This window comes from Ooceraea biroi, chromosome 6 (genome assembly GCF_003672135.1).
Source record: "Ooceraea biroi isolate clonal line C1 chromosome 6, Obir_v5.4, whole genome shotgun sequence".
In the NCBI taxonomy this organism is placed as follows: domain Eukaryota; kingdom Metazoa; phylum Arthropoda; class Insecta; order Hymenoptera; family Formicidae; genus Ooceraea; species Ooceraea biroi.
Genome location: NC_039511.1, coordinates 325,801 through 352,302, shown reverse-complemented (window position 1 = coordinate 352,302; position 26,502 = coordinate 325,801). Strand labels below are relative to the sequence as shown.

At 36.6% G+C, this 26,502-nt stretch overlaps 2 protein-coding genes across 4 annotated transcripts in view; one reads left to right on the top strand and one right to left on the bottom strand.

Moving 5' to 3' along the window:
• Nucleotides 1-26,502, top strand: part of LOC105276542 — a 58,145-nt gene that overhangs the window by 2,322 nt on the left and 29,321 nt on the right. The window lies entirely within an intron of this gene.
• LOC105276541 (pinin) lies at nucleotides 2,314-7,239 on the bottom strand. Its single transcript, XM_011334248.3, has 3 exons — nucleotides 4,561-7,239; nucleotides 4,196-4,420; nucleotides 2,314-4,111 (listed from the first exon to the last, which is right to left on the bottom strand). Exons 1-3 carry the CDS (start codon nucleotides 4,748-4,750, stop codon nucleotides 3,963-3,965), a joined length of 564 nt encoding a protein of 187 aa, XP_011332550.2. The 5' UTR covers nucleotides 4,751-7,239; the 3' UTR covers nucleotides 2,314-3,962.

Below are 26,502 nucleotides of genomic sequence, written 5' to 3'. Positions count from 1 at the left end.
ATCTGCATCGTTTTCAAATATAGTGACAGCCTTAAATACATACAAATACATACAAATACATACAAATACATACAAATTGCACTCAAGGCCTAAATTATACAATTAATTCAAGATGCAGTTTCAATCTCGCATTAACGCAATTAAGTAACCCTGATTTGAGATGCGTCGATGAAAATTAGTGAAGGTTCCGTTCCCACGATGGACAAGCGTTATGTTCGTCGAGTGGAGCTTCCCGAACTTCGAAGCGTCGTAATTCGACAACGCCCATGGGCGGTGCGCCATAATTTTCGAGCTTAATGATCCGACTCGAAGCGCGTCGGATCACTCTCGGTGTTGTCTTCAATGGCGGAGGTCGAAGCAAGTTTTTCCCAGCTTAGAATCGGAGCGAGAGAGTGTGGATCGCTTTTTTTTGTTTACCCCGCGGAGATGTCGCCCTCGAAGAAAAGGGGTGGTCGCGAAACGCGACCGTTTAATCACCACTACCCCTGCGCTCTCTGCCCCCTTATATAGAAGGCACAGTGCCTTTAAGGGTTGAGTACGCGTGAGTTACAGCACTGCGGCGCGGCGGTGTGCACTGCGGCTGCGACTGTGAGGACGAAGCGCGCAGCGCGATTGCCCCTTTTACTCGCTCCCTTTTAAGAATGCCGCTGGCGTCTGGATGTGCGCGATTCGGCGATGACGATGATGAATATTCTTTCCTTCCTCGTATCAATGTTCATTTTGAGAGAAAGAGAAAGTTTTCACTCCTAAGATTTAATTAGGTATACTGGCCGAGCGTATCAGAAAATGTTGTACCATGTTGTAGATGCGATAGGTTTAAAAATGTTAATGTTGATGCGAATATTACTCGAAAATACTACTAGAAAATTATTTTTAACTTATTATTTTTGCTGGAATTTTTTAATTATTTTTTAATTATTCATTATTGATCTTTTAAAAATATTTAAATTAGAATTTAGTTTTTATTTTTCTTTTATTTATTTTGTGTTAAAATCCGCATTGTATATAATGATACTATGTCATGTAAATGTTTATAATAATCTAATTATTCAATTTTTCGAGCACTTTTCGATTACTGAAGAAATTCAAGTATGAAATATCTTAGAATTGTGGCCGGTAGTTTACCTGTAAGAACTCGATGTCTGTCTATCATCAGTAAGAATCTCTATCATTTCGCTTTCTTTTACAAACGTTTGTTTCTTTACGTATCTAATTAAAAGCCCTTAGGTTTTAATTTCGCGAAGAAAATCTTCCGACGAGGGAAAAAAGAAATATCCCGTAGGAATAGTGGAGAAAGCTTCGGCTGAGGCTCGAGTGGGTGGGAAGTTATCCTACCAGGAGGTAGGAGGCCGCTTTCGAGAGTTCTTCCGAGGGTATAGAAGAGATACCGTGAAAGGGGCTACGGATGGGATTCATTTAGTGACCATAAAGGGTACGTGATCGTCTGCCCTGGAAGTTCACGATCACGGAAGAAGCACAAAGTGGAAATTTCGAGACAGTCTATTTGCGATGGTTATCTGAGTTGACTTTTGCCGAAGAGTACGATTGTGCATACTCTTATCTTTTCGTACCGACAAGAATGACCAATTCTTGAACAATTTTATCCATATTAAGCTGAAACTTTTAATATCACAAAACTAGTTCGCACACATTGCACAAAATTTAGTGCTAACTTGTTGGGCTAATTTATTATTGCTCTGTTTTCAATTTTGCTGCTTCAATTGTTTTGTTAAAATTCGCATTTGACATGGGAGAGAGGGATCTAACTTGACATTAAGCTGGCTCGCCCTCATATTGGTAATATATATATATATATATATATATCGCTCATTTGCTACAACAATGACATAACTCAAAACTTGTGATTTTTCAGGAGACACGATTTAAAGTTTTGAATCGTTATAACTGTCTACGAGAATTTTAAAATACCGTATTGGCATGATTGAATAAAGTAACGTAACATAGTAGAAAGAAAAAAGTATTATAATGGATTTAATCGGTACTGTGGATTCTCTTATAATCCGAAAACCACCCCTCTTATGACATTCTTGTTACCAAAATAGCTTTTAAAATACAACATAAGTAAAAATGTAATGTTCTTGTTAGGAAAAAAAGCATGTTTGGCAATTATTATTTCAAATCTTGAAGTTATGTCACTATTGTCAATTTTCACCAATCTGAGTACAATGAAGATTTTGGAATAAAAATTCAAAAATAATATTTTTATTATTCACTTACAAACATAAATATAAATATAAATTATAAATCTAAATCTAAATGCTTTTAAAAGTATAACTATAAATAAAAAACTACTTTTATAGTTTCAGTATGGTTTTTATACATTTTTTGGGTCTACAAACACAAATATTCGTAAAAAGCTTTATAATATTTAGGTATGTGGTTTTTATGAAGTAAGTCTAGAAGATCTTTCTTCTTTTGTGAGAGTCCTGGCTTAGAAGAAAATGCTGGGATCAATGTAATACTGGTACCATCATCTTTCTTCTTCCTCTTGATAATGGTTGCCTCCTTAAAATCCTCACTGTACGAATATTTATAAAAAATCGATGTTGGTGATTCTCGTATCACTTTCAGAACATGCACTTGGGACAATTTCAATGCCGTCATATTCAGGGGACCTATGTACTGGCCAGAGTCTTTATGTCATAGAAATCCTCATAGCAGAGCTCGTTGACTTGAAATGGCTGTCCTGTTTTTCTCGCAGATCGAATGGCGGAAATAAAGGATTCTGGTGTATACATTGGCCCACTTTTGAGAAGACGTTTTACCTGCCTCTCTATTAACGAATGAGCTGAATCTCCTTCATTCTGTGTATGTTCTTTGATTAGAAATTTATGGGTGATTGATTTTATTCCCAGGTAGCGTATGGCATATAAGTAGAGAGCAATCATGAACTTATTTTTTTGCTGCCCAGCGCAATTGTCGGAATAAAAGATGATTTCTACATCATGTTTTGAGATAGATATCTTTCTCAAATATTGCAATATGCACGTACCCAACTCATTTACACCACGGTGACCATTCGCCTCGTCCCATACAAAGCAATCGCATGTATTGGTTTTTAAATCATATATGGTAAAGTTAAAAACATTTAACTGAGACTTATAGTAGAATACCGACACATTCCCTTTGGGTAATTGCATGACTGCCTGTAGATCGTAAACAGCCACTACTACATCAGATTTTTCCTTATCTGCTTTTTTCTCTGCTCTTGATAATTCCTTTTCAACAAGATGGCGATCATAATTATCTTTCAAGTGCTCTTTTTTCTTGTCTTCTGCATTATTAAAAGTCGTGCAGGTATCACACAAATCTTTTTTTGGAACGAAAAAGGAAATATTATATTCTTCTGTGAATACTCTATAAAATAAGACACAGTTAGCAAATGGTACATTTTTCTCTTTACGCTTGGCCACATAATCCTTGTGAATGTCTGCAATAGATTTGCTTCCATCAATGAAGAGTTTCGATGTATTCGCGCGTGTGTAGTGACTTTCTATCTTTGGGATAGAATCAATATGCTGTTTAATTCCTTCCCTTACACTCGGATCCACAGTCTTCTATTTACCATGTCTTCCTCTTTGATCAGATTCCAGTAAAACATTCGCAACCTTATTTTTTTTGTCCAACACTGTACGAATCGGGCGGTCATTTATGTCTAAGGTATTCTTGAAGAACAATTTACATACTCGAACTTGCTGATTATTATGATGGAAATAGAAGGCATTATTATTTTGTCGTTGGCTTCTGGTACCTCCAATACGAATGTAGCGATATTTCGGCTGAATAACCTGCATAGAATTCGTAATAAACAATCTCTGTTTTTCAATATCGCCTAAGTTCCAATATGCAAAAAATAGCTGCTTTCTTTCCTCTTCGGTAAATTTTGTGGAACACTGTAGTTTGCACTTTTCTCCACATGCAGATCTCATTTTCCTTTCACTTCACATTTTTTTGTTTTCTGTGTGCGATTCGTAGGCCTTTCCACTATTCCTGTAGTTCTTCAATAAATTTCTTTTCCATTTTTCTATATTCTTTTTGCGTTTGATACTTGTTTTGTGGGGACTTGTTAAAATGGAGATATCCTGCGGAACTAAGAGTAAACTGTTAGTATTCAGGGATTAATAGTTAGGGAGTAAGTCCAAAGGTGGACAATTGCGGTAAATCGCGGTAATACCTGTAGTTGTTTCAGTATCATGAATTTGAACGTTTGAATTTTCTTTGTCACTGTCACTGTTATCTCGTGGTACGTATGTCTCGTCATTAATTATATCGTCACAATCTTCAGAGGATGACGAACCACTGCAAGTAGAACAAGTAGACGAACTAGAACTTGAATTCCTACTTGACTGACTACATCTTGCAATAGTATTACGAGACTGGCTGGGACCTGCTGTATTCCCTGAAAAGTGGAAAGAAACATAATAATACTTCATGTATTTTCAATCATCATTGTGCTGTAAAATGGATACTATAAACTCTTCCTAGGATTTAAAATAGGGCCATTATTATGGTTACTTATAAAAAGTGTAATTTACATACAGCATTCTTCTAAAGACTGATCAAAAGAAGTAGCATTTGTAGAAGGTTCGTTATCGACAACAAGTTCATTGTCAAGAGGAAGTTCATTCGCAGATTTATCTTCAACACATTTGTTTTCAACAGGAACTTCATTCTTTTCTGATAGTAATTCTATAGCCATTTCAACCATTATTTTCCCACGACAGGACATAATTATAGTACGCTAAAATAAAAGTAATATTGAAAATGAACTGTATTAATGACATGGGAAAACTTATAATATTGTCACATTTCAATATTTGGTTTTAGGTACAAGATAGGTTAGTAACAAAACCGACATAAGTGTAAATAACGAAAACTAAATCATGAAAGTGGGAAAAATATGTTCAGCAAGACTGTCATAAGGACTCATAGTTTCAAATTGATGATTCAGAATAGACACAATGTGTTTTGTAATAACGACATAATAAGAAATACTACAGTTACAAGGAGGATTGTTTGCTGCAAGAACGTCATATTTAGAAATAATACTAATGTGAACCATGTAGATTATTTCATTAATACAGTTATAAGTTAAACTGATACATTTCTGATGACAAAAAAGAAGATAGCAAGTAGTCTTACCTTTACAGCAATAGCGTTATAACACCAAATAAGTCACTCTATTTGCAACTGTGATGATGTTGTCATTACAGCGACGAAATACCAACTGAGATAAGACAGTGTTGCAACTTACATTGTTCACTAATGTTAAGGTATAATAGCGACATAACTGCTCTCTAGCGGTGAGGTTTTGGTACTAAAGTTTTGTCGTTTTAACTCTAAATAGTACATTGTACAATCCTTCCCCCTATAGTAATAACTCAAAAAGGCCGATTTTTGAGATATGTCATTGTTGTAGCAAATGAGCGATATATAGAATACATCAATTAAAAAAATAAGTATATCAGAATTTGTTGCTCTAAGTTATCGGAAAAACATTTTTGAAAAATTACGCCCTTTTAGAAAAATTATTATATCTTCATATCTTTGGATCTCGTACAATACACAGTAAAGTACACTAAATTTGTTACTCGCAAATTATTGGCATAGAAATATTCGTCGAAAAACGTACTTTCCAAATATGCAAAGCTCGATTTTGTTGTTCGATGGTTATTGTTAGAAATAAACGAGAATATAATAATAAATTAGCACTATGTATTTTGCAATATTTACGAATATCAACTTTGTTTTGCGATTATGAGGATTTTAACTTAATATAAGTAACAATTTTTGTGATTTGCTGAATAAAGGTCCTAGTATCACTATAAATTATATATGATACACACAATATAGTATATATTTTAATTATTCTAACAAGTTACAACAAGTTACCACAATAAGAAATAAATACTAAATATTAATGAAAGATTACTCGAGATTGCTTCAAGGACATTTTTTTATTTACTCAATTTTATGTATTTTTATTTACTTAATTTTTTAGAAGTTTACAAAATTACACATAGCTTTTTTGGATTTATTATACATATACTGTACACATAATAACAAATGTTTTTCTCGGTAGTGGCACAAAAATGTACTTTTTACTCTCCAAGAAAGGAATACTTCTCTTCTAAAGTTATAAGATCGTGTTTTCTTTCTAAAAGTAATTAGCTTCTGCTACTTGTTTGTAACAGAAAGTGCAATAATAATTCTTCTCATATGGTGCTAGTAACAGCATCGTATTACTAGGAGTATTATACATCATTTCGCGTTTCTCGCGATTATCTAGCATGAGACAATGCAACTTTTCTTCCCCGGACGGAAGTCTTAGTCGACGTTTTTCCGGACGTGAGATAAAAACAAATATTCTCTGTTCGTTACTAGCGCAAACGTTTCTTTTCTTATCTATGTAAGACCGCTTGACTGACAGGGAAGATTTCATTGCACCATCATAAGATAACTGGCGGGACGACCCAGACAATTGTCACGAGAGCGAGATTTTCTCTCACATAGGGATGAGAAAGTGGATAAACGTGGATTTTCAGAGGGTGACGGATAATTCGTGAGAACGCTTGGCAGAACTGACATGTGTGAGAGGGTAGACGGAAGACGAAAGAAGGAAGGATAGGGTGCAGGCCTTTTGTCGAGGTTCTTAAAATACGAATGCTTAGTAAAATGTCCTAAAAATCATTCTATCGAAGTAAAATTATGACTTCAAAAAATGTGGTAGAATATAAAATTGGAAATGTTTTTTCATTCATATTGAACTGAAATCTCCATCATCACTAAAAAATTGCGCATAGTTAACAGTTTCCAGATACTATTACCTTTGGAATACTCACTGAGTTTGTATCCTTTCCTAGCACTTTTCCGTTCTTCTTGTTTTATTCGTGCCATATTACATCTCATTGACAAACCTATCCACTCATTTAAGACGAATCATTTGTTAATTTAACTATCAATGAACTATTCGCTTAATAACTAAAAGTACTCTTGAAACTAAAACTTAAAATATTAAAAGAGAAACATAGTAATAAATGTTCGTTCGACGGTAGTAAACTTTGGACTAATTTGATAGGTTATTTTATCAATGCAATCGAATATAGTTTGTTTTATGCATGCGAAAAATGTGAGATTGCGATACTTTATATATTAGGTTGTTCATTAAGTTCTGCGGTTTTTTTGCCCTAAATTAAAACATAAATCTATTGTACTTACACATTTATTCAATCTAGAATGTATTGTCCATCTTGATCGACCACCTTCTGCCAACGTTCTGGAAGGGACATAATGCCGCGTTTGTAGAAGTCGCGCGACTTCTGCGCGAAAAAGTCCTTCAAGTACGTTTGAATATCGTCCACTGAATTAAAGCGCTGCCCGTCGAGATTGTTTTGGAGTGACCGGAACAAATGGTAATCCGACGGCGCAAGGTCTGGGGAGTACGGTGGGTGCTGCATGACTTCCCAGCCAAAGCACTTCAACTTCTTCTTGGTCACCAAAGCAGTGTGTAGTTTGGCGTTGTCGTGGTGGAAGACAACGCCCTTCCTGTTCGCCAATTCCGGCCGCTTCTCCGCCACTGCCTGCTTCAATTTTTCTAACTGAGCGCAATACTTCTCGGCGTCGATGGTCTGACCGCGCGGAAGCAGCTCGAAGTACAGGACGCCTCGCCAATCCCATCACACACTCAGCATCACTTTCTTCGGATGCAAATCCGCTTTGGCAACCGATTGTGACGACTCACCCGGACCGCACCATGACCGCTTGCGTCGAATGTTGTTATATACCACCCATTTTTCATCTCCCGTGACCACCCGTTTGAGAAAGGCCTCCAGCGAGTGCCATTTCAGCAGGGATTCACAGATCATGAGGCGGTCCAAAATGTTCTTTTCGGTAAGCTCGTGAGGGACCCAAACATCTGCTTTTTTCGACATCCCAAGCCGTTTTAATCACTGCGCAACCATTGTATGGGCGATGTCGAAGCGCTCCGCGATCTCCCGCGTCGTCAGGTGTCGGTCTGCTTTGATTGCGGCCACGATTTGGTCGTCGTCAGTGGTGGATAGACGACCGGAGCGAGCAGCATCGGAGACGTTCACATCTCCGGAACGAAAGCGCGCAAACCAACGCTGACAAGTGTCAGCGCTTATGGCCGAGTCCCCGTACACGCCACATATCTCACGTTGTGCGTCCGTCGCTTTTACTCCTTTGCGGAAGAAAAATAGCAAAATGTGCCGAAAATGCACCTTTTGATCCTCCATTTTCAATGAATAGCGCGTACACACAACACGTCAAAACACAACAAAGACTCTGGCGAAATGTCAAGCGTTGTCTAACCTGTCACGGAGTATTCGGCAATCCGCGGTTCAGGCGATGCATGCTATCTTTTTCAATGGACAAACGCTATCTGTCAAGAAAACCGCAGAACTTAATGAACAACCTAATAGAATTGCTTTTCTTAAATTCACTTAAACTTAAATAGAATTTTTAACAATATTCGCAATATTAGCTCTCCTTTTCAGTCTTATATTAAAATTCTAAGCTGTTGGAGGACAAAGTTTGAAATTTGCGTTTATTTTCGTCCGGTAAAAATTAAAAGCTTGTCGTAAATGTAATATTTTTCAAGAATGTATTTATGGTATCTTACAGAAACAAAATAGCAACAAATTTTGATATATTTATTCTTTTGGTTAAAGCATTACACGATTTATATTCGAAAAAAAGGAAATTAGAAAAAAGTTTAAATCAAGTTGAACCTTTTCTTTCTATTAATAATGTTTACTATAATTATTAATATAAAACAATTGTAATTGTTACGGATTAGTGAATGAATCAAATCGAAGAGATAATGAGAGATTTTGTCACAAGTGTTGCTATATATGTATTTAGTTTTTCTCTAAGAAAAAGGAAATGCAGAAGTTCAACGTTTCACTATGCAGTTATATTGAATACTGCCGAGATAAATGGAAATACCTTCGAGAAGGAGATCAAAATATGGAAAACAAGAAGCAAACACGAAAGTCCTTTGAAATTTCTACAAGGCAGGAGACAAGAGTATGCGATGCGAAGCATGTCGAATCTCAAGATCTTATCCTCCAGCCGCCCCCTCGGACTTCTGTCTCTCATTTCTTCTTTTCCTCACTTCTTTATAATGCTGAGCCGTCGCGATTTACCCGTACTAAAGCCACCCCTCGACGATCCTTAATGCGCCAGTCGGGCACGCATTTCGTCCTCTGTGCGTGTAGATCCACACGCAGGCTTTCAGGGCCTCTCATGCTCAAAGCATTTTCTTCTAGCGGTTTGAAAAGTACGACATAATTCTTATCTTCGAAGAAAATTTTATTTGAATCTATACAGAATATCTGAAACATTTCGGAATCTTTTTTGTCGCTTCAAAGTGGCAAATAAAAAAAGAAGAGTAAGAAAAAAAAAGAAAAATGTGTCTTCAACTTTGAATCTTCAAATTAATGTGTGCGAGTACTGTCTAAGAATTTTTAAGATTTTAGGTTTGCCTTTCTGCAAACATGTGGGGGAATATAGTAAAACTTTATAAACTTAAATTCACTTAAACTTAAATAGAATTTTTAACATCGCAATATTAGCTCACCTTTTTAGTCTAAGTCTTATGTTAAAATTCTAAGCTGTTGTAGGACAAAGTTTGAAGTTTGCGTTCATTTTCACCCTCCGAGTCATCCAAGTCATTATTATTTTCTTTCATAGTTTGGACAAACTCCAGGTGGTTATTTTCATTGACGAAGAACAATGTTTCTGTCATTGTAGCAATATTACTTTCTATTGACTCCTTGTCCTGACAAGGAGTAAGTAACTTTGCGGTAGTGATATTTTTAAGCCTTCTTACACTATTTCAATCTCGACCATTTTACTCTAGTTTTAGTTGTCAGTTGCCATAATATGTTTTGTTAAATTCCACATTTCCTCCAACTTTTTCTTTCTTGCTCTATGTTTTTCTACGCGTTCACTCATTCTTTACATAATACATTAAAAAGCGAAAACATGTAAAAATAACGAAAACTTTTGCACCTGCGATATATTAATCGGATAATGCAGACGACATCTTAAATATAATATATAATATAATAATAATTAATAAACAAGTTATATATAACTATTGGAAAAAAGTCGAAAAACATATAATTGAGCGACATCGATATTTGCGATGCAGATTATATTACATTATGCAAAAGCACAACGTCTCGTTCAATTTGTAATTGAGAGCAAATGCAGTGGAAGATTACCAATTAGTCGCGATCGATAATTGCCGACTTGGATAGATTGATATCGACAGAAGACAAGAGAGCTCGCAGCATGCTAATACAAGGCTTTGTTATAATATCGCACGTCAGGAAAGTGCATCCGTCGCGCCTCGTGGACGCGATTATTATCGGAGCGTCGGATTTCAGTGTAAAGCGCTTTCTCCTCGTCTCGTTTCTCGTATATCCACCCCGCCCGCTCGTCGCCATTTCGGCGGGGGTTTCGAAACGCGCTGCAATGATGTCCTCTCAAATGACGTATCATCATTGTCAGTTGCAATTCATTCCGCGTTACCGAGGACCAATTTTACTTGCGTCTCAGCAGAAAGTTCAATCTCTGATAAATGAGGTCCTGAAAAGGATCTCTCTGACATTCTGAGTCTCTCTGATGTTCAAGTGAATCGCTGACAAAACATTATTTTTAATTTGGAAAGAGTGCAACATTGAGCATCGTTGTGACATTTTTATTTAAAACATTATTATTACTCAAAATTAATTTTTGTTCTGTATTGATACTGTTTGTCGATAAAATTTTTCTTAAAATTTTACACGCGGATACTCTTTCTATTATGAAATAATAAGCATATCATACAGTACATAGTCTAAAGAATTACTTAAAAGTAAAATTTTTCAAGCATGTACAACTGAAGTAATGTCTACCGAAATATTTTAATATCGAGATAGATAGATAGATCGAGATAAGAATTACTCGTATTTAACTTTTGAAGACAAATTTCATCGCGAACCTGTACAAGCTCCGTTATTGTGCGGACCGCTTATCAATTTGTCGCATGGGTCCCGGCGTATTTGCAGTAACAATCGGACCACGTGGGTGACAGCGTCGGGCGAGCGAAGAGCGGATTGTCCTATTGTTTTTGCGCCGACAATGCCGGGTGCAGCGAGATAGCTGATTTAAATTAGTCTCCGAAAGCGAGGGTGACGCTACAAATTTCGGCAGGGGAGACATCTCTTGCTATTTCCCCTGACGTATCCTGATTAATGTTTCATTTAAATTCACGACCGGAGCTACCGGTGCCGCCGGTGCCGCCGGTGCCGCCGGTGCCGCCATCGCTGTCGCTATTGCTACTGTTGCTGTTGCTGCCAGGAAAACCGAAAAGCGTCGAAACAAAGCGAACCCGACGCTACTATGGCGCGTGTCCCCCCGAAGTCGATCCCGCCTTGCCTTAATCGCTCGCAACCCACGCGTTGCTCTTAATTCTTATTAATGGCTCTTAACGCGCTTTGGAGGTAATAAGTGACGGTAATCGGTGTGTGTCGGTGGGATAACGCCGACTCATTGTCTCGCGATCGAAAGATGTATGCATTCAAATGTACTCTATATGAATTCGGGTCTATCATGTCCGATAATGTTACAAGATGATTTATCTTTATCGTGCAAGTTATCCATTTTCTCACGTTTTTCAATCAAGTTATTAGTGCAGATTATTTAATCTTTAGCGTATGTTACTTTCGATTTATCGAATTATATTCAGTTGCAATAGATAAATCATATAACGAAATTATAACATTCTCGCGAGGCAAATCAACGGCATTTTCCTGGAATATTTGGGATTCGCTTTAGATTTTAGACGATGCAATCATCAGGCCGAGAGTCCCTATAAGGAATATTTTGCATTCTGGTATTTCCTCAATCGAGATCCCGTTGGTCGAATGTCCATTTACGCTTTGATAAACTATGCTACCAGTAGGAATTGCGCCGCGCGATGACCGGTTGGAATCAAAGGAATTGGTTTATTCGATTCTCCGAATAACGATCGTTCGGTCGTTCTCGTTGGCCATTATCCAATTTCAGTTTATGACTGCATATATTTTGCACCGTAAAATTCTTCGAAAGACGCCATTTTATATGGTCAATGTATTACATCTTTACATGCATTCTACTTTCTAAATTTCTGATGGCAAGAGGAAAGAATTTTATAGTGCCAAAAAATGGATATTATTCGTGATCACTATATTTTATTTTCATACGATATAATTAAGAAAAGAACGCATCATTGATAACAAGATTTCATTTTTTAGATACAGTTCTCATTTCTTGCATTTGTCAGAAACAAGATGAAGTGAATTCGATTCTCTCGATATCTGATTCTCTAGATTTGGATGTTTGATTGGAATCCTAATGATATCGCCACGATCAATACATCGATAATATTTTTAGCGTATGTTATTTTTCATGTGCGGAACAATCTTGCAATCGCGTGTTTTACGTTTTATTCAGTAGTGTAATGGACTCCGACAGCTGTAGCAAAATGTTGCTGTCTACGTGCAAGCATGTTCCTTAAATCATGTACTCCTACCCTCGCACACGAATAGGCCGGGGAACTATGCATCATCAAACTCAGACGCGGATACGGAAAGGCAAGAGAAAAGTCTTTCCGTCTCGAAACTCGAGATTTCGTCCAACTTTTCTCATTTTGACGAATTCAAGTTCGCAGAATTTACTATCCCGTGAAATTTTATCAACGTGCTATCTTAAAGGATGACTTGACACCGCAAAAAGATTCGATCAGTCACCATCTCTGATCGAATCCTCTCGAAATCCTTCTTTGATGTAATATACACGCTTTGCTTATTTATTCTCGAACTGCGATTATTATCTTTAATAATAATAGTGAGATATAATTTTTTAGATCAAAAGAAAATTACATTGTTACATTGTTGGCGTTGTTGGATTATTGATATCTATAAAAACTTAATTTTGTGCACTTACATTTTACTTTTATTATAAAAATTGTTAGGAATTATTGAATTCACTATTAAAAACTCTTTAAAATTTGTTTACAAAAGTAAAAAGATTTTCAAAAATAAAGGTGTGTGTGGTGAGAGTATCTAAAAAAATATAAAATTATTGAAAAACCAAGTTACATAATTATAAAGCGCACAAGAAGCCATAAAACTTTTGTTTAAAATATTCCTTCATATCTCTTATCGTTTCCGCGATTCGCGTAGAAAGAAGAAACGATTCTTTTCAAAGGGCTGTTTTCAACTTCTTAATATGAAATTTAGCACTTTTAAAAACATACGTGTTCCTTATTTTGACTTATATTTTAACAAAACTCTTAAAATCAACTTAAAATCAGTGAGGTGACAACACTTCTTTTGTTCTCCTTGTGAAGTGTTAGGTAGACATAAATCTGATTATACTTGTCTAAAAGGACCTCGAATTCTCTCTTTAAGAAAGAGAAAAACTGAAAAAGAGGAATTCTTCTTCCGATCCGATTCTATTCGGCAGCGCATTTTTCAGCCGATTATATCAGATTCGTGGGAACCCTCGGCGTGGCATTTCAAATTTCCTCACAGCCGGATGCCTTCACGACGCGCTAGAGGGTGCACTCTCCTTTCCCGATGAAATTCTTATCGACGCCCCCTTTATCGGCGTATCCTCTCCTCGGAGAAATAAGCTCCCCCACGAACGTTATTGCCAAAATCGATGTCGTTGGAAACGCGGACAAATATCTTACTTTGTCTCTCGTGAGACGTCAGGATGCTAAACGACAATATGACAGCGAGAGGAATCGCTTCGCGATAGCTTGACTTGTATTAACGTATTGACGGTCCAATATAAATGCGCTCTTAAATGGCAGTGATATAGATAGATCAATAAATGATAGATCCTTGATACTATTCGTTCGGATTAAGATGCACAATGGTTTGCTCTCCTTCTCTCGATCGTTGTGTATCGCTACGAAGAAGATACGATCGATTTAATCACAGCGAAAAGAGAAAAGCAGTTTAGATTAACTTTGTCCTAATTTTTAGAGTCGCGGACAGCTGATTCCGGTGGAATATTCTAGTGCAAACACAAGTAAAGAAGATTACTTAGAATTCTTTCTATTTGTCAAGAAGAAATCTATTTAATTCTCGGAATCGGGGATTTGACTGAAGAAATTACGATTTCAAATTTGCGTTCTCCGGAAGCATTCGTGCCAACATCATTACAGAATATCTTGGATGAAGAGCGCTTAACCAGACCCTCTTTTCAATTTATGTTCATACATTGTTCGTGAATTTCTCTTTGAAATAAAGTATTTCAAAGAATTACATCATTATTGTAACTTGCGTTCTTTGTATACTAAAAAGACAAGAATAGGTACTTCAATAACAGAATATTTCAATAAAAAAATACTCTAATGCATAGCTTGATGACTTAATTCGGCAACTTGTTTTTATAAGAGGCTTTTGAACCCGATTCTTATGCAACAAGAAGGCTCGAGGAGACGGACAAACGCGAGAGGCTCTCTCGTTACAAAGAGCCAAACGTCGAGTATTTGTTTAGGCGTGGAGCAGCCGGTCTCTCTAAATCGGAGCCGACGTCTCGGTTTATCCGAATGACGGGGGCGACGGGAGACGAGATCGATAGCATAAATGCACGATCAGCGTGCAGTCGCGAACCGACCGTCGCGGCGGAGGCGTTCGACCGGATTTAACCGGACGAAAATAAGCCCGCACTCTCGTCTCGCGCAACACCCGACTGTCCGGAACATACGTTGACGAGCACGTGTAATATCGACCACGCCATTCGTGCGCGCAGCGTAGCGCGCACGTATTCGGCGCGCGTCCGTCGTCGAATTAAATCGACAACGTTGACAAAGGCCACACGCATGTACATACACACACATGAAGCAAATCGTGGTATTCAATCTTCAACCGAAATCGCGGTTATGCATGTATGCAAGTTTACTCGTCTGATGCAAACCAATGTATAAGGTACTAAAAAGTGTTCAAAAATTATTTTAGCTTTCATACAGCTTATTTATTCTACAGAAATCAATTTCAAGACACAACATCTTTTATTTCTTTATCTTTATCATTTTATCTTCTAGATTTTTTAATTTCCTATCAATTATAAGAATAACGAGACTAAACAACAAATATACCGATTCAGTAATCGATAGCAAGTTTCGGACAACGAATCTCTACTAAAGATTCGCTGAGCCATGCATTCGCTGAATGAATTAAGCATGTATAATGCATACATTAGGTCGCGATAATGAGCTCGATGGACTCGACGGAGAAGATTATTCGCCCTCCTGAGCCTATCTTTGAGTGACTCTTGTCTTCACGACGGCCCTTCCGAATTTGCTGCCGCAGGACGAAGAGAAAGTACAATGAAGATTATCGCATATTCTTCTCTCGAGGAGGTAGGTGACTTTGATAGGCTCTCCGACGAAATTATTCGCTAGTCCTGCTTCCCGAGGACTTTTCTCCTCGTTCTTCTCAAGCGCGACAAAGTAACTTCGTAATAAGAGTCGACCAGGGGTGGTGCCATTATAACTCTTTCGCCATCATGCATTCTAAAACCTGATTTTTTTACTAGTTTTATTTTTACTTTCTGACATTGATTTTCCGGAATCACGTATAAGAACCGGAATGATGCTCATAGTGCATCAAAAATATATTTTACATGGACGAAAGAGAGATCTATCTCTAGAATTAAAATTTTATTAAAATAAAGGATTTTAATCATTGAACAATTTTATGCTATCTTTGTCTCTTCGTTTGGATTATAAATAAAAACTGTACATATAATTTTAATTAAGTCTATTATATATGTTCATTTTGGAATATCTTAAATGGAACGTAGGAGTATTTTTGGGAGCTTCTTGTTTTATTTAAGTTCGTTTGCATCGATCCAAGAATGATTTTCTAGCAAGTAAACGGCAAGTGTTCATTTGCAGATACGGAAGGGTTGCGGCTAAAACATTCATGCTTAATCCCATTACAACAGTCGTCTAAATAGTCGAGTTAGTGCGAATTATGTAGCCGGCTTCGTGTTGATTACTGTAATCTACTCGCAACAGCAGGACCAAACAGTAACAGCAACAGCAGCAGCTTTCGGGAGGGAGAGATTCCATTGCCAGTCTGACGAAGTTATCTACCTCACAGGGGGTCGCAAAGTGAGATTCATTTATTCTGGCGAGCGCTATGAAATATTCTTACAAGAGATTCGACGAGAAAATAACGTCCACCATGAGCGACAACAAACTTAAAAAAAGATCAGTCTGATGCTAAAAATGGAACGAGCACTCGCGGATGCCGATTACGAAGCAATCTTGATGATCGATTTAGCGTTGTCAAGACCTTGATGCGACCGAAAAAAATACAAGATGTCAATTATTTATTATTTTTATTTCTTTTTTTTTTTAATATACTCCTGAGGTAATACAATGCTGGAAACGATAAAAAAAGTTTTGAAGCAGTCACGGCCGTTTGATCGCTAGTTTGAGTTTTGGGAGTAGCCAGAAGTCACACGGAGTCAAACATGCTTGACGGCTTGAAATTTTGGGTGATCAGCCGGCTGAAATGTTAAGTTTCATAATACTTCATAATCATTCAGCAAGGTATTGCAGTTCAAGAAAAAAATTTATAAAAACTCAGTCGTACCAGAGCCTGAGCAGCCCGTATATGAGCTGATGAATTACTTTCATGAATATTTATTGAATTTTTAGACATTATGCTTACGAATATTAATTGAATGTCTGCATGTTGTGGTTGAAACTTTATTTAATATAATATTTATGTTTAGAGTTTTTTCGAATAAAATTATCAAGCATTTATAGATTGGAGTATGCGAGACGAGCAGTAATGTATAAAGAATATTTTCAAATTAGTACAAGAACACTCTTAAGAGAATCGCAAAACATCGGATTACAAAAGACAGATATAATAAAATTTCGCGACAATGTAAACTTGCATTGTCATTATTTTATAATTTATATTGTACTATACGTATTTCATTTTCTCGCTTTCGGCCGTAAAACGAACAGAATACTTTTAAGTATTCGGATTTTTATTCGTTATATTCGCAAAGAAGATAGAGATCTCGCGAGAAGACGTGTCGGACTTGAGACGTGTCTTGGAAATCTTCCCGTTAGGGAGAGAGGGAAGCAAACCTCCCGGGGCACTTTGTGCTCGCTAACGCGGCTACGACGAGGAGTTACGCACGAGTTGACGAAGTTTGTTAAGCAACACAAAGAGGAGTCCTTAATCCTATTTTCTCGTCGCTTCCGTCTCTAGCTCGACAAATCCATCTGTAGTTATAGATCCCGTTCTTTCAAGAGTCGACTCTGTAACACCTCTCTCACTTACGAAGTATGTCTCACATATGAAAATTGTGGATCCAAAACTATACTTATACTTTTCTATTCCGTCTCGCTTGTTTATTATAAATCGATGCTTTGTAAACTAAAAAAAGGCAGTACCGTTTCGTGCTGGAAACTGAAGGAAACACGATGTCTAGATGCGGAACAGTCGTCCTTGCAACATGATATTGACCATTCTATTCGTATCAAATCATATAACGTATTTTTAATTAAGTCTGATAATTTTTATAAGAGGATTTTACGATATTAAAAGTGTAACATAACGTAAGTAAAGTATATTAAAGAAATGAAGATACAAGAAATCTTTTCAGAAAATACAACTTTCATTATCATTGACATCAATTTTGTTGAAGGGGATCTGAGATTTGGAATGGTGTCCGACTATTTTATCTTACGAAAGAGACCTTACGAAAGGCATCAAAATGTAATCTTGTGATGTGCGTGGCGCGTCAAAAGGGGATACACACGCCGATATTGACAGAAGTAATACCAAAGCTAACATCCCCGAAAACATGGTAACGCGATCTTCACAACCACGGTACACGGATCGAACTTAATTACGTGGCGATTCCGAGTATGTTTGCTCAACCACTCAATAGCGAGCGCATTTATTGAACGTGTTTATTGAAGAAATGTTTAATTTAATGCAACATAGTAGTATTATTTTAAAATGGAATATTGCGAAAATATTCGCGATTGTTGTAGACTATAGGAACTATTAAATTTGAAAGAAGTCCGAAATTCTCTCGCATTGTCCAATATTGCTGTTACCAAATTATACCAACAAGAGATGAATCGATGCGACCTCATTAATTAGAGTCGCTGCATGTTGTGCAGTTGTGTACTTGTGGAATTGCACAATTTTGGCTGTCTGCCAGAGTGAACCACGCGTGTGTCTTCACTGTGATCACATTACACGTGACATTACGTAAGCGCGCATATGTTTCATGTAATTTGCACCCCATTGTCTAGCAGTGTCAAATTAATATATTTCCAAACATCTGGAATTGTAATTGAATATTGTACAACGTTAATAGGCAAACACTCAATCAAAGAAAGATTTATTTTAACTTTTTAATGATAAAATCGATTCCATATTTTCGTATTACTTTAATTTCATATTACTTACAACTAGAGACCCTATAATAAGAGTGGCCATATAATATCCAATTTTCCCCGTCAGATGGCTTTATGTCAAGATTCTTATTGTAGGATTATCCTCTAGTTATAACTAAAGTTAAACAATACGCAAAGATGAAGCTGAAGCCAAAATTTTGCCCTATTTAAGAATATATATGTGACAAAATAATAAGTTATATTGCATAATATGAAATGTTTGTTTAAACGTTATCCAACAGATAATGTTCCCAAATTTGTCGCATAATATAAAAGATATACTAGTATGTATTCTTCTTACATTTGGTATGTATTATTCTTAGTATGTATTCTTCGGATACGATATATCAAGGTGTTAAACGTTTCTCGCAAGGCGAGCAACTTACTGAGACATCGCAACAGTGTAATCTCGAGACGTTTGTCTTATCGCGCTTATGTTACACACGAAGCGAGCTGCTAAGAGTGCACGAGTGGCAAAGTGTGCTATCTCGTGCTTGCATATCTACTACCGGAGCGTTGCAAATTCATGGAGGAAAGTAGAAATCAAAATTGTCTGCTTCCTTTTCTCGATATTCAAAAAAATAAGACCTCCTCCGACAAAGAAAGAGGATGATAAAATGCCGTAAAATGCCAATAATTACAATAGTCGTTTCATTTTCTCGAAATCTTTCAATATATCCCTGGGGTTGCACTCCTGGGAATATTTTCTATATCCGCTCCTGTCCACCGAGCTCCCTGCCCGGCTACGCTCGTTCTTGCGTGCAACGTTGTAGCAATGTTTTATCGGACATTCTGGATCACTGTACTTATCGCCTGCAACGTACAACCTCGTTACAGGTTTATTAATTACCTCCGAGCTGTCACTTATTCTTGCTTTGTATATGTTGTATCATCATTTCTTAATTAATTCTTTCAAGCTGTATCAGATGTAGCATGATTAGGAAAGTGTTAATTGATTCTTGTTAAACCAATCAATTCAACTTAATAGTCTTATTTGCTCTTATAGTTCAACTTCGGAATATCAAGAGCATTAATGTGCACTGAGAACCCCATTTTGTTGAATCAACTAAAGATTTATTGTGATAAACAAATGTTGAGCAAACAAGAAATTTAGTTGATTCAACAAAATGGGGCTCTTAGTGTGGAGAAAAATTAGAATTATTATAACCTATGAAAAATTAGCTAAGCTTTAACTTAACTTCTTCTTTGATAATTTATGCAGGAAAGACTGAAAACTGCAACTGTTGGGTGTATATATAAAAGATATCTATTTGTCGCGGTATCTCGTCTTCTCCGATTCTAATTCGGGGTCGGAAAGGGAAAACGAGCTGAGGAACAGAAAAAGAACGATAACGAGCGAGAGAGGACGATAACGAGAACGAGGCGTCAGAAACGACGGAATGGCACCACTTTTGAAAAATCAACGACCGACCCTTTCGGCTAGTGATTCTTCTTCTCGCACTCTTGTCGAGCGCTTCGTTTGCTCGTAAACCGACGTATATGGACAGTACATATATTCGCTGCACTTGACTCGCACGTGCTCTTTGGGACGTGACAGCAGTTGCGACTTGCGCGCGTGTACATGTGCAATCAGTGATTCCTCCATCAATAAATTCTTAATGTACACTTTCATTAGGATTGTATGCATATATGTTTCATTCAAGTCTCAATGTGTCGTTTCGCGGATCAATATTCTGCGAATGATAATATTTGAACGAGTATTCAAACTAGCTTTGATAAAACGCTGTTTTTTTAGGAGACTATTAAATCATCTCCGATCGTAATTGCGAATCGATAGTTGCGGCGAGCTCGCAATTGTAGGTCGCACGAAGCAGGAGAATTGCCGATAAAAATGCAGAATCAGACACTCCAGCCAGTGCGCAATTGTCGCGAATTAACAATTTTAATCGCGATTCCGGTTTGCTTTGTCGGGAGCGCGGGATGCTGGCTTTTCCTCTGTTTTTTTTTCCATGCGTTGATAATTATAGCAACGAGAGAACGGAGCAATTTAACGAGTGATTTGTCATATAGTCCAGCCCTTCGATTGCTCTCGGGCGGTCTTTTTTTTTTCTTTTTCCCTTTGTCTCAACGTCAATAAATAATTGTCTGAAAATCCACGAGCGAATTTCTGTAATACCACGTTCCACGAACGATTTTCCTGCTATTCGAGAAATTCCAATGTCGTGAGGAATGTTCGGCAACAAAACGAGAAGCTGGATTAAATATTTCTTTGATAATAAATTAAATATCCCGTATGCAATATGGTTTTTATATTACTTGTGGTATTTGTTTGCTCTTAAAATAAAAAATATCTTGATACTTTTTTATCTCGAAAAGTTTAAAAGTATTTTTGATGAATACAAATTTTTGACAAATAATGTAAATTATAAAATAAAGGTAAAAAGATATAAATTATGTATTAATGAAAGAACAAATTTTAAAATATATGATAATGTTCGAAATATAAACGAGAAGATCTGATGTTATGTTAACATAATGTGAACATATCAAACCACCATACGTCTTTTATATTACGCCATATTACGTAATATAAAAGTAATAGGCAAATTAATAGAAAACTTTGAGTAGAAACATGTGAAATGTGTTGATTTTAACACAAATTCTTTTGCTGTGCAATATGTATCTGTTTGACACACATTAAAGTATATTTTTTCATTTTTTTACGATAATATATGGATCCATCCATTAGAAATTTTGCATGCTTTAAATATGTATATGCTCGAACCTGGAAAATATCTCGGAAAAGTGCTTTTTCATTGTTTATATAAGAATGAGCTTTCGAGGAATATCTTGAATTCACTGAATAAATATTCTCCCTTGAGAAATGCTAAATGATCTGCATTGTCTAATTTCCACGCCTTTTCGTCGTCTAGGAAGCGTCTAAGAAAAGCCCTCATCGTTGGTTACTGGATTACAGCACCCCTCGAGCGGGGATGTTTCCTTCTTAAGGCCAACCAGCACGGTCTAAAAGCGATCGTCGGAGAGCGATCGGCTCAGCTGTTGAATAAAAATTTGCGTTTAGCAAAAATTCGTTGTGAGACGTGGAACCCTTTCTATTTACCGAGGAATAAATCGCGTTCCACGATTTCAGTGTACATTCAACGTGGCCCATGAGACTAACCTTAAGGGAGTGCACCCTCGCAGAAAGATAAACGCTACTCCCGCTCGCCTGCACCGGACTGGTCGTTCGATAAACTCAGTGACGCTTTTGCTTGACGGTATTCGCGACGTGCTGTGCAAACACAGAATGAGAACGGAGGCAATCGACGGATGGAATCTGAATATTAAAAGGTAACGATCGCAAAGGATGGATTGAATGTATAAGGAAGGGAGGAAGAGAGAACAAAATCATGTGTTTGGTATATCCAAAGAAGTAACGTCCGTTTAAATATCTATCATAAATTTATTATAAATAAATTAAACATTTAAATTATTTAATTTATATATTTTAATTAATTATTTAAATTATTTAAAAATATGTACTAAGCGAGGAACTATCATAAGCCAATAATCACCTAAATAATTATGTACAACCTCGTTTAAATTGACAATCGGATAGGTAATGATTGTGAAGATATAATGAGAGGAAATTGTTATTCTCAGGTTATTATCTATCGCGAGTGAAATGGAAGGGAAGGGAAGCTAATGCTTTAATCCTATGGAGACTGACTCGGATAAAAAGCATTAGACAGTCTCGCATCGTATTGTACAGATGTCGCGTTTCCCATCTTCCCATCTGTGCGGGCTATACGTTTTCCCGTTTTCTCGTCGTAATAGACGAGCCACGCGACGGACACTTCCACGATGAGTGCTCGCAATCCTGTGATAAAAGTAAAAAGGACAGAAGAGGAAAAGAAGCTTTCTCTATTCCGTAAAATGGAAAGGAAAGAGAAATGTCCAACGTGAATGTTGACGAGCGTCGAGCCTCTCTCTCTCTCTCTCTCTCTCTCTCTCTCTCTCTCTCCCACCCCCTCTCTTCTTCCTCTCTCTCTTTCTCTCTCTATCAAATCGTTCGCGACCGATCCTCGAGCCGATACGATGATTGTTGCGTCTCCTTGCATCGATCTGAGCGCCTTGTAGATCCGAGGGTTGGCTGGGGGCGAGAGCTCCGAGGGTTGCCATGACGACCACCACTGCCCCGCCACAGAGGTGCTCAATCGAACCCTTTCGGCTACTTGGCCGCATATGTTTCTGCGCTCCCTGCAGCTTCCCACTGCAGGCACCCTTCGATTGCATCACGCCGCAAGCGGGGAGAGTGTCCTGACTTTGGGAAACTCATCGAAGCTTCAATTCTCTCCCTGTTGTCGACATTGAGTGACGGAAATTTTGACAGCTTGCTCCGGATTGTCGGACTTTTTGATGCAAGCGAAACAGGAACCAATTTGCCAGCATTAATCCTAACTGTCGTGATGCAATTAAAATTGGTTTTGTAATGAGAAAATCAGAATCCTGCAAGATGTTATTGATTTATTCCCAAACATTCCCAAATATTATATAATCGACTAAAAATGTTTATTTAATAAAATAATATATCTGAAATACGAGTATCAATAAAATTAAAGTTTAATTTATTCATATTTTTATGATGGATTAACAATTTCAATATTATAGTTTCCATATTTCAAGTTTATACATATGATAAATATAAATTTCTTGTCACTAATGTATCCTTGCCTTCTCTAAACAATTTGCAATTTTTCTCACTTGTATGAAACAAACATGAACGAAAATTTCGCTGATATCCTTCCTGAACTCTGTAACAATCCTCTGAACCTTTGATTCGCCAGCACGATTTAATTGATCGCCGTCTATGCTATTCGCTCGTTCGTTGAAAGCGTTGAGAGACAAGAAGGGAGAGAGGAAGAGAACAAGAGATAAACGAAGGGAAGGGAAGGGAAGGGAAGAGAGAGACAATTTGGCCACTAAAGGCTTTACCGCGCGTAACCACCACTCAGTATGGAAATTCGAATTTTACCTCGTCGTCGGTGTGCTACCGGCCAGGTCGACGAGCTGTAATTTTATTACACAGCCGCCGTTATACAGCCGGCCGAACTTTTTTTTTATATTGGAAAATACGGGCCGAGGGAAGGTTCTCGTGCATTCGTTCATTCTTTTCCACTGAACGACCACTGATTTCATTGCAACTCGAAGGAATTCCATGTCCATCGGGGGGTTGATACGTGGATATATTTATCGACTGCCAGCGAACACCTGGCGCGGATGGCTACGATTGGTCAAATTAGCTATAAGTGTGATATTGGCGAGATATAAATTCCGTTACAATATGCCCGGGTCGATTTGCCTCTCATCTCCGTTCTCATTTTATGTCGGATTATGCAAAGTCATAATTTATATTATCGTATATATTATCGTCGTTACATAGTCCACATGAAGCTTACATCTGGTGCAATATAATGTACTGATTGACGTCAAAACTATTAACATAAGATAGAAAGTAATAATAAATAATTATAAATAAATAAATATTAACGAAAGCATTAATATAGAAAAAAATATAATAGTATAATAAATAATATATAGAAAATAATAGTAAATAATATAAGATACACATATTTTTAAAAGTTTAGATTTTATTACAGTGAGAAATCATGCAGGAATTGATTATGATTGATAATTTTGTACATTAAAAATTGTATTTGTTATAATAGAAATAGAGAAATATTGGATCAGTCAAAAAGTTCGATTCACTTTTGTCAATTTTTGTCAAATTTTATTTTATTACATTCAGTAAAAACAAATTATTCACCAACCAGTTAATTACCAACGTTGTCTATGATTAGACATTATTATCTATAATATAGACATTAGCAACATATTATTGCCTGTATTACGTGTCAATTAAGTTGATATTTAAGAAAATTTTAAATCGAACCGAACTTTATGACTGATCAATGACAAATCAAATTTATTCTGTGAATTTAATGTCCATTCACATCAATCTTGATGTGTTATCAATTATATCTCGATTATATTATACCTCTTTATTTCGCTCCTGTACTACTGGGCTCGATCGCTGTCGAATTGAACACTCAGGAACGAAATTAACGATGAGACACAGCAGGATTATCTGGAATTTATTCTCGGTCCATTTCACGCTGGTCGGATAATCCTAGATCCAATAGAACTCGAATCTGCACTTACGTGAATTAATGGTTTTTACGAGTAATGCGTTGCCTTAATATAATACAATGCAATGCCGTGAATATCACTATCATCAATTCATCAGAAATATTATACGTGTGTGACGACTTTCTTGAATTTCTTATAACACAGGCTAATTGGAAAACAATTAGTATTAGATAATAGTGAGATATCCTACATATTTTGACTGTCTATATCGTAAATAAAAGATTACGTATATGAAAATAATAGCATCTAAAATTTATTTTTATGTAATATAATAGAACGGATGAAAATAAATCTTTTATTTATATTAGCAAGTTTTAAAATGTGTACGACGTGTGTTAGACATTCTTTATATTTATATTTAAATATAGAAAAATTTATGTACATGTGTGTGAGATTTGTTTTAAGAATTTTGTGATGCGTATCATCTATTTTTTCCTGATATTTCTGTAAAATATCCTAATGTGTACGCGCACACATGTGTAGTTAGAAACGTAGGTAAAGTACAAGTAAAGGTAAAAACAAGAAATTGAAGGTGGCGGATGGCGAATTAAAATTATTCTATAGAAATAAATGCATTGGATGGGAACGTCTGTGACAGCATTCTATCGGCAGTAACGGTGAAAAAAAGGATGAAGCGACTGCGTCATTGTTACGCGAGGTTGTAGCGAAGCGTGAATGAATGGACGCTATAATTTCTATGTGGGTCCTGGCTACCATATTCTAGATGGACTTGAATGAAATTACTGAAAGCGATGTGTTAGAAAAACGATATGCTTATTGTCAGTTATTGTTTCGGATGCTTTATATTTTGTCGTTCATTTTTATTTCCCCTCGATTCGTGCAAAAGGAAGCGCAAGGATCGTTGCGAACTATAATGCCTATCTGCTGCCTCGCACTCATATGTGAGTGTCTCGTTGAAAAAATTAACACGCTCGTTAGCATCTTTTATATCTAGTTACTTGTCTGTCACTGTGATTAAAGTATTTTCCATAAGAGCTTTTTACCATGGGAAAATACACGCACATACGCGCGCATACGTACGTACTTTAATAATCCCATACTGTCCCAGTTTTTGTAAGTTAGATATAATGGTTGGTAAAATTGTAGGACAATAGGTAGAACTATGTCTTGAGATTTGTGGCTATATCATATATTTTTCAATTTTTGTTAGATTGTTTGGAGCTGCTTAGATCATTAATTGAAAACTCCTGTGCGTTTCGTTTACGAGCCTCTTTGTTTATGGCCTTAAATGCAAGTTTTTCCTAAATTTATATTTTTGCGCAAAAAATTTATATCACCAAATTTTAATAAATGCAAGATATTGATTATAATTTATCAATTAACAGACAGGTTGGTGATTGTCAACTGGATTTGAATTGTTAATATTAATAATGGCATTACTGTGTTTAATAGATAGATAATAGATTAATAAGTCTGCATAATACTTTGATAATTAATTCAGTTTGTTCAAATGCGATTAGAGAAAATGTATTCAACGAATATATGTTACAACCATTATTATTAAAAATACAAGAAAACAGAACGAATAAATGTGTTACAACGAATAGATGTTAATACTTTATACATTTGCATCGTTTTTTAAATTAAACAGTAAATCTCTATTTTCATATTACTGTATTAATAATCTTTTGCAAGATTTTCTAATTTGTAAGATCCCATAGCACATGTAGAGTTGTGTCACGATGTGAGCCGTGAATGCATAACATCGGAACGACTGATCAGTGTAAGATGAGATCGTGAGTGAAGAAATGAGGAAGAAAGGGTGGATCCTGAAACGTTTTATC

Coding starts and splice junctions, on each gene's coding strand:
- LOC105276541 (XM_011334248.3), bottom strand. CDS start 4,750: ATGTCCTGTCGTGGGAAAATAATGGTTGAAATGGCTATAGAATTACTA. Junction 4,421..4,560: donor TCAGTCTTTAGAAGAATGCT/GTATGTAAATTA, acceptor TCCACTTTTCAG/GGAATACAGCAGGTCCCAGC. Junction 4,112..4,195: donor TGATACTGAAACAACTACAG/GTATTACCGCGA, acceptor GTTTACTCTTAG/TTCCGCAGGATATCTCCATT.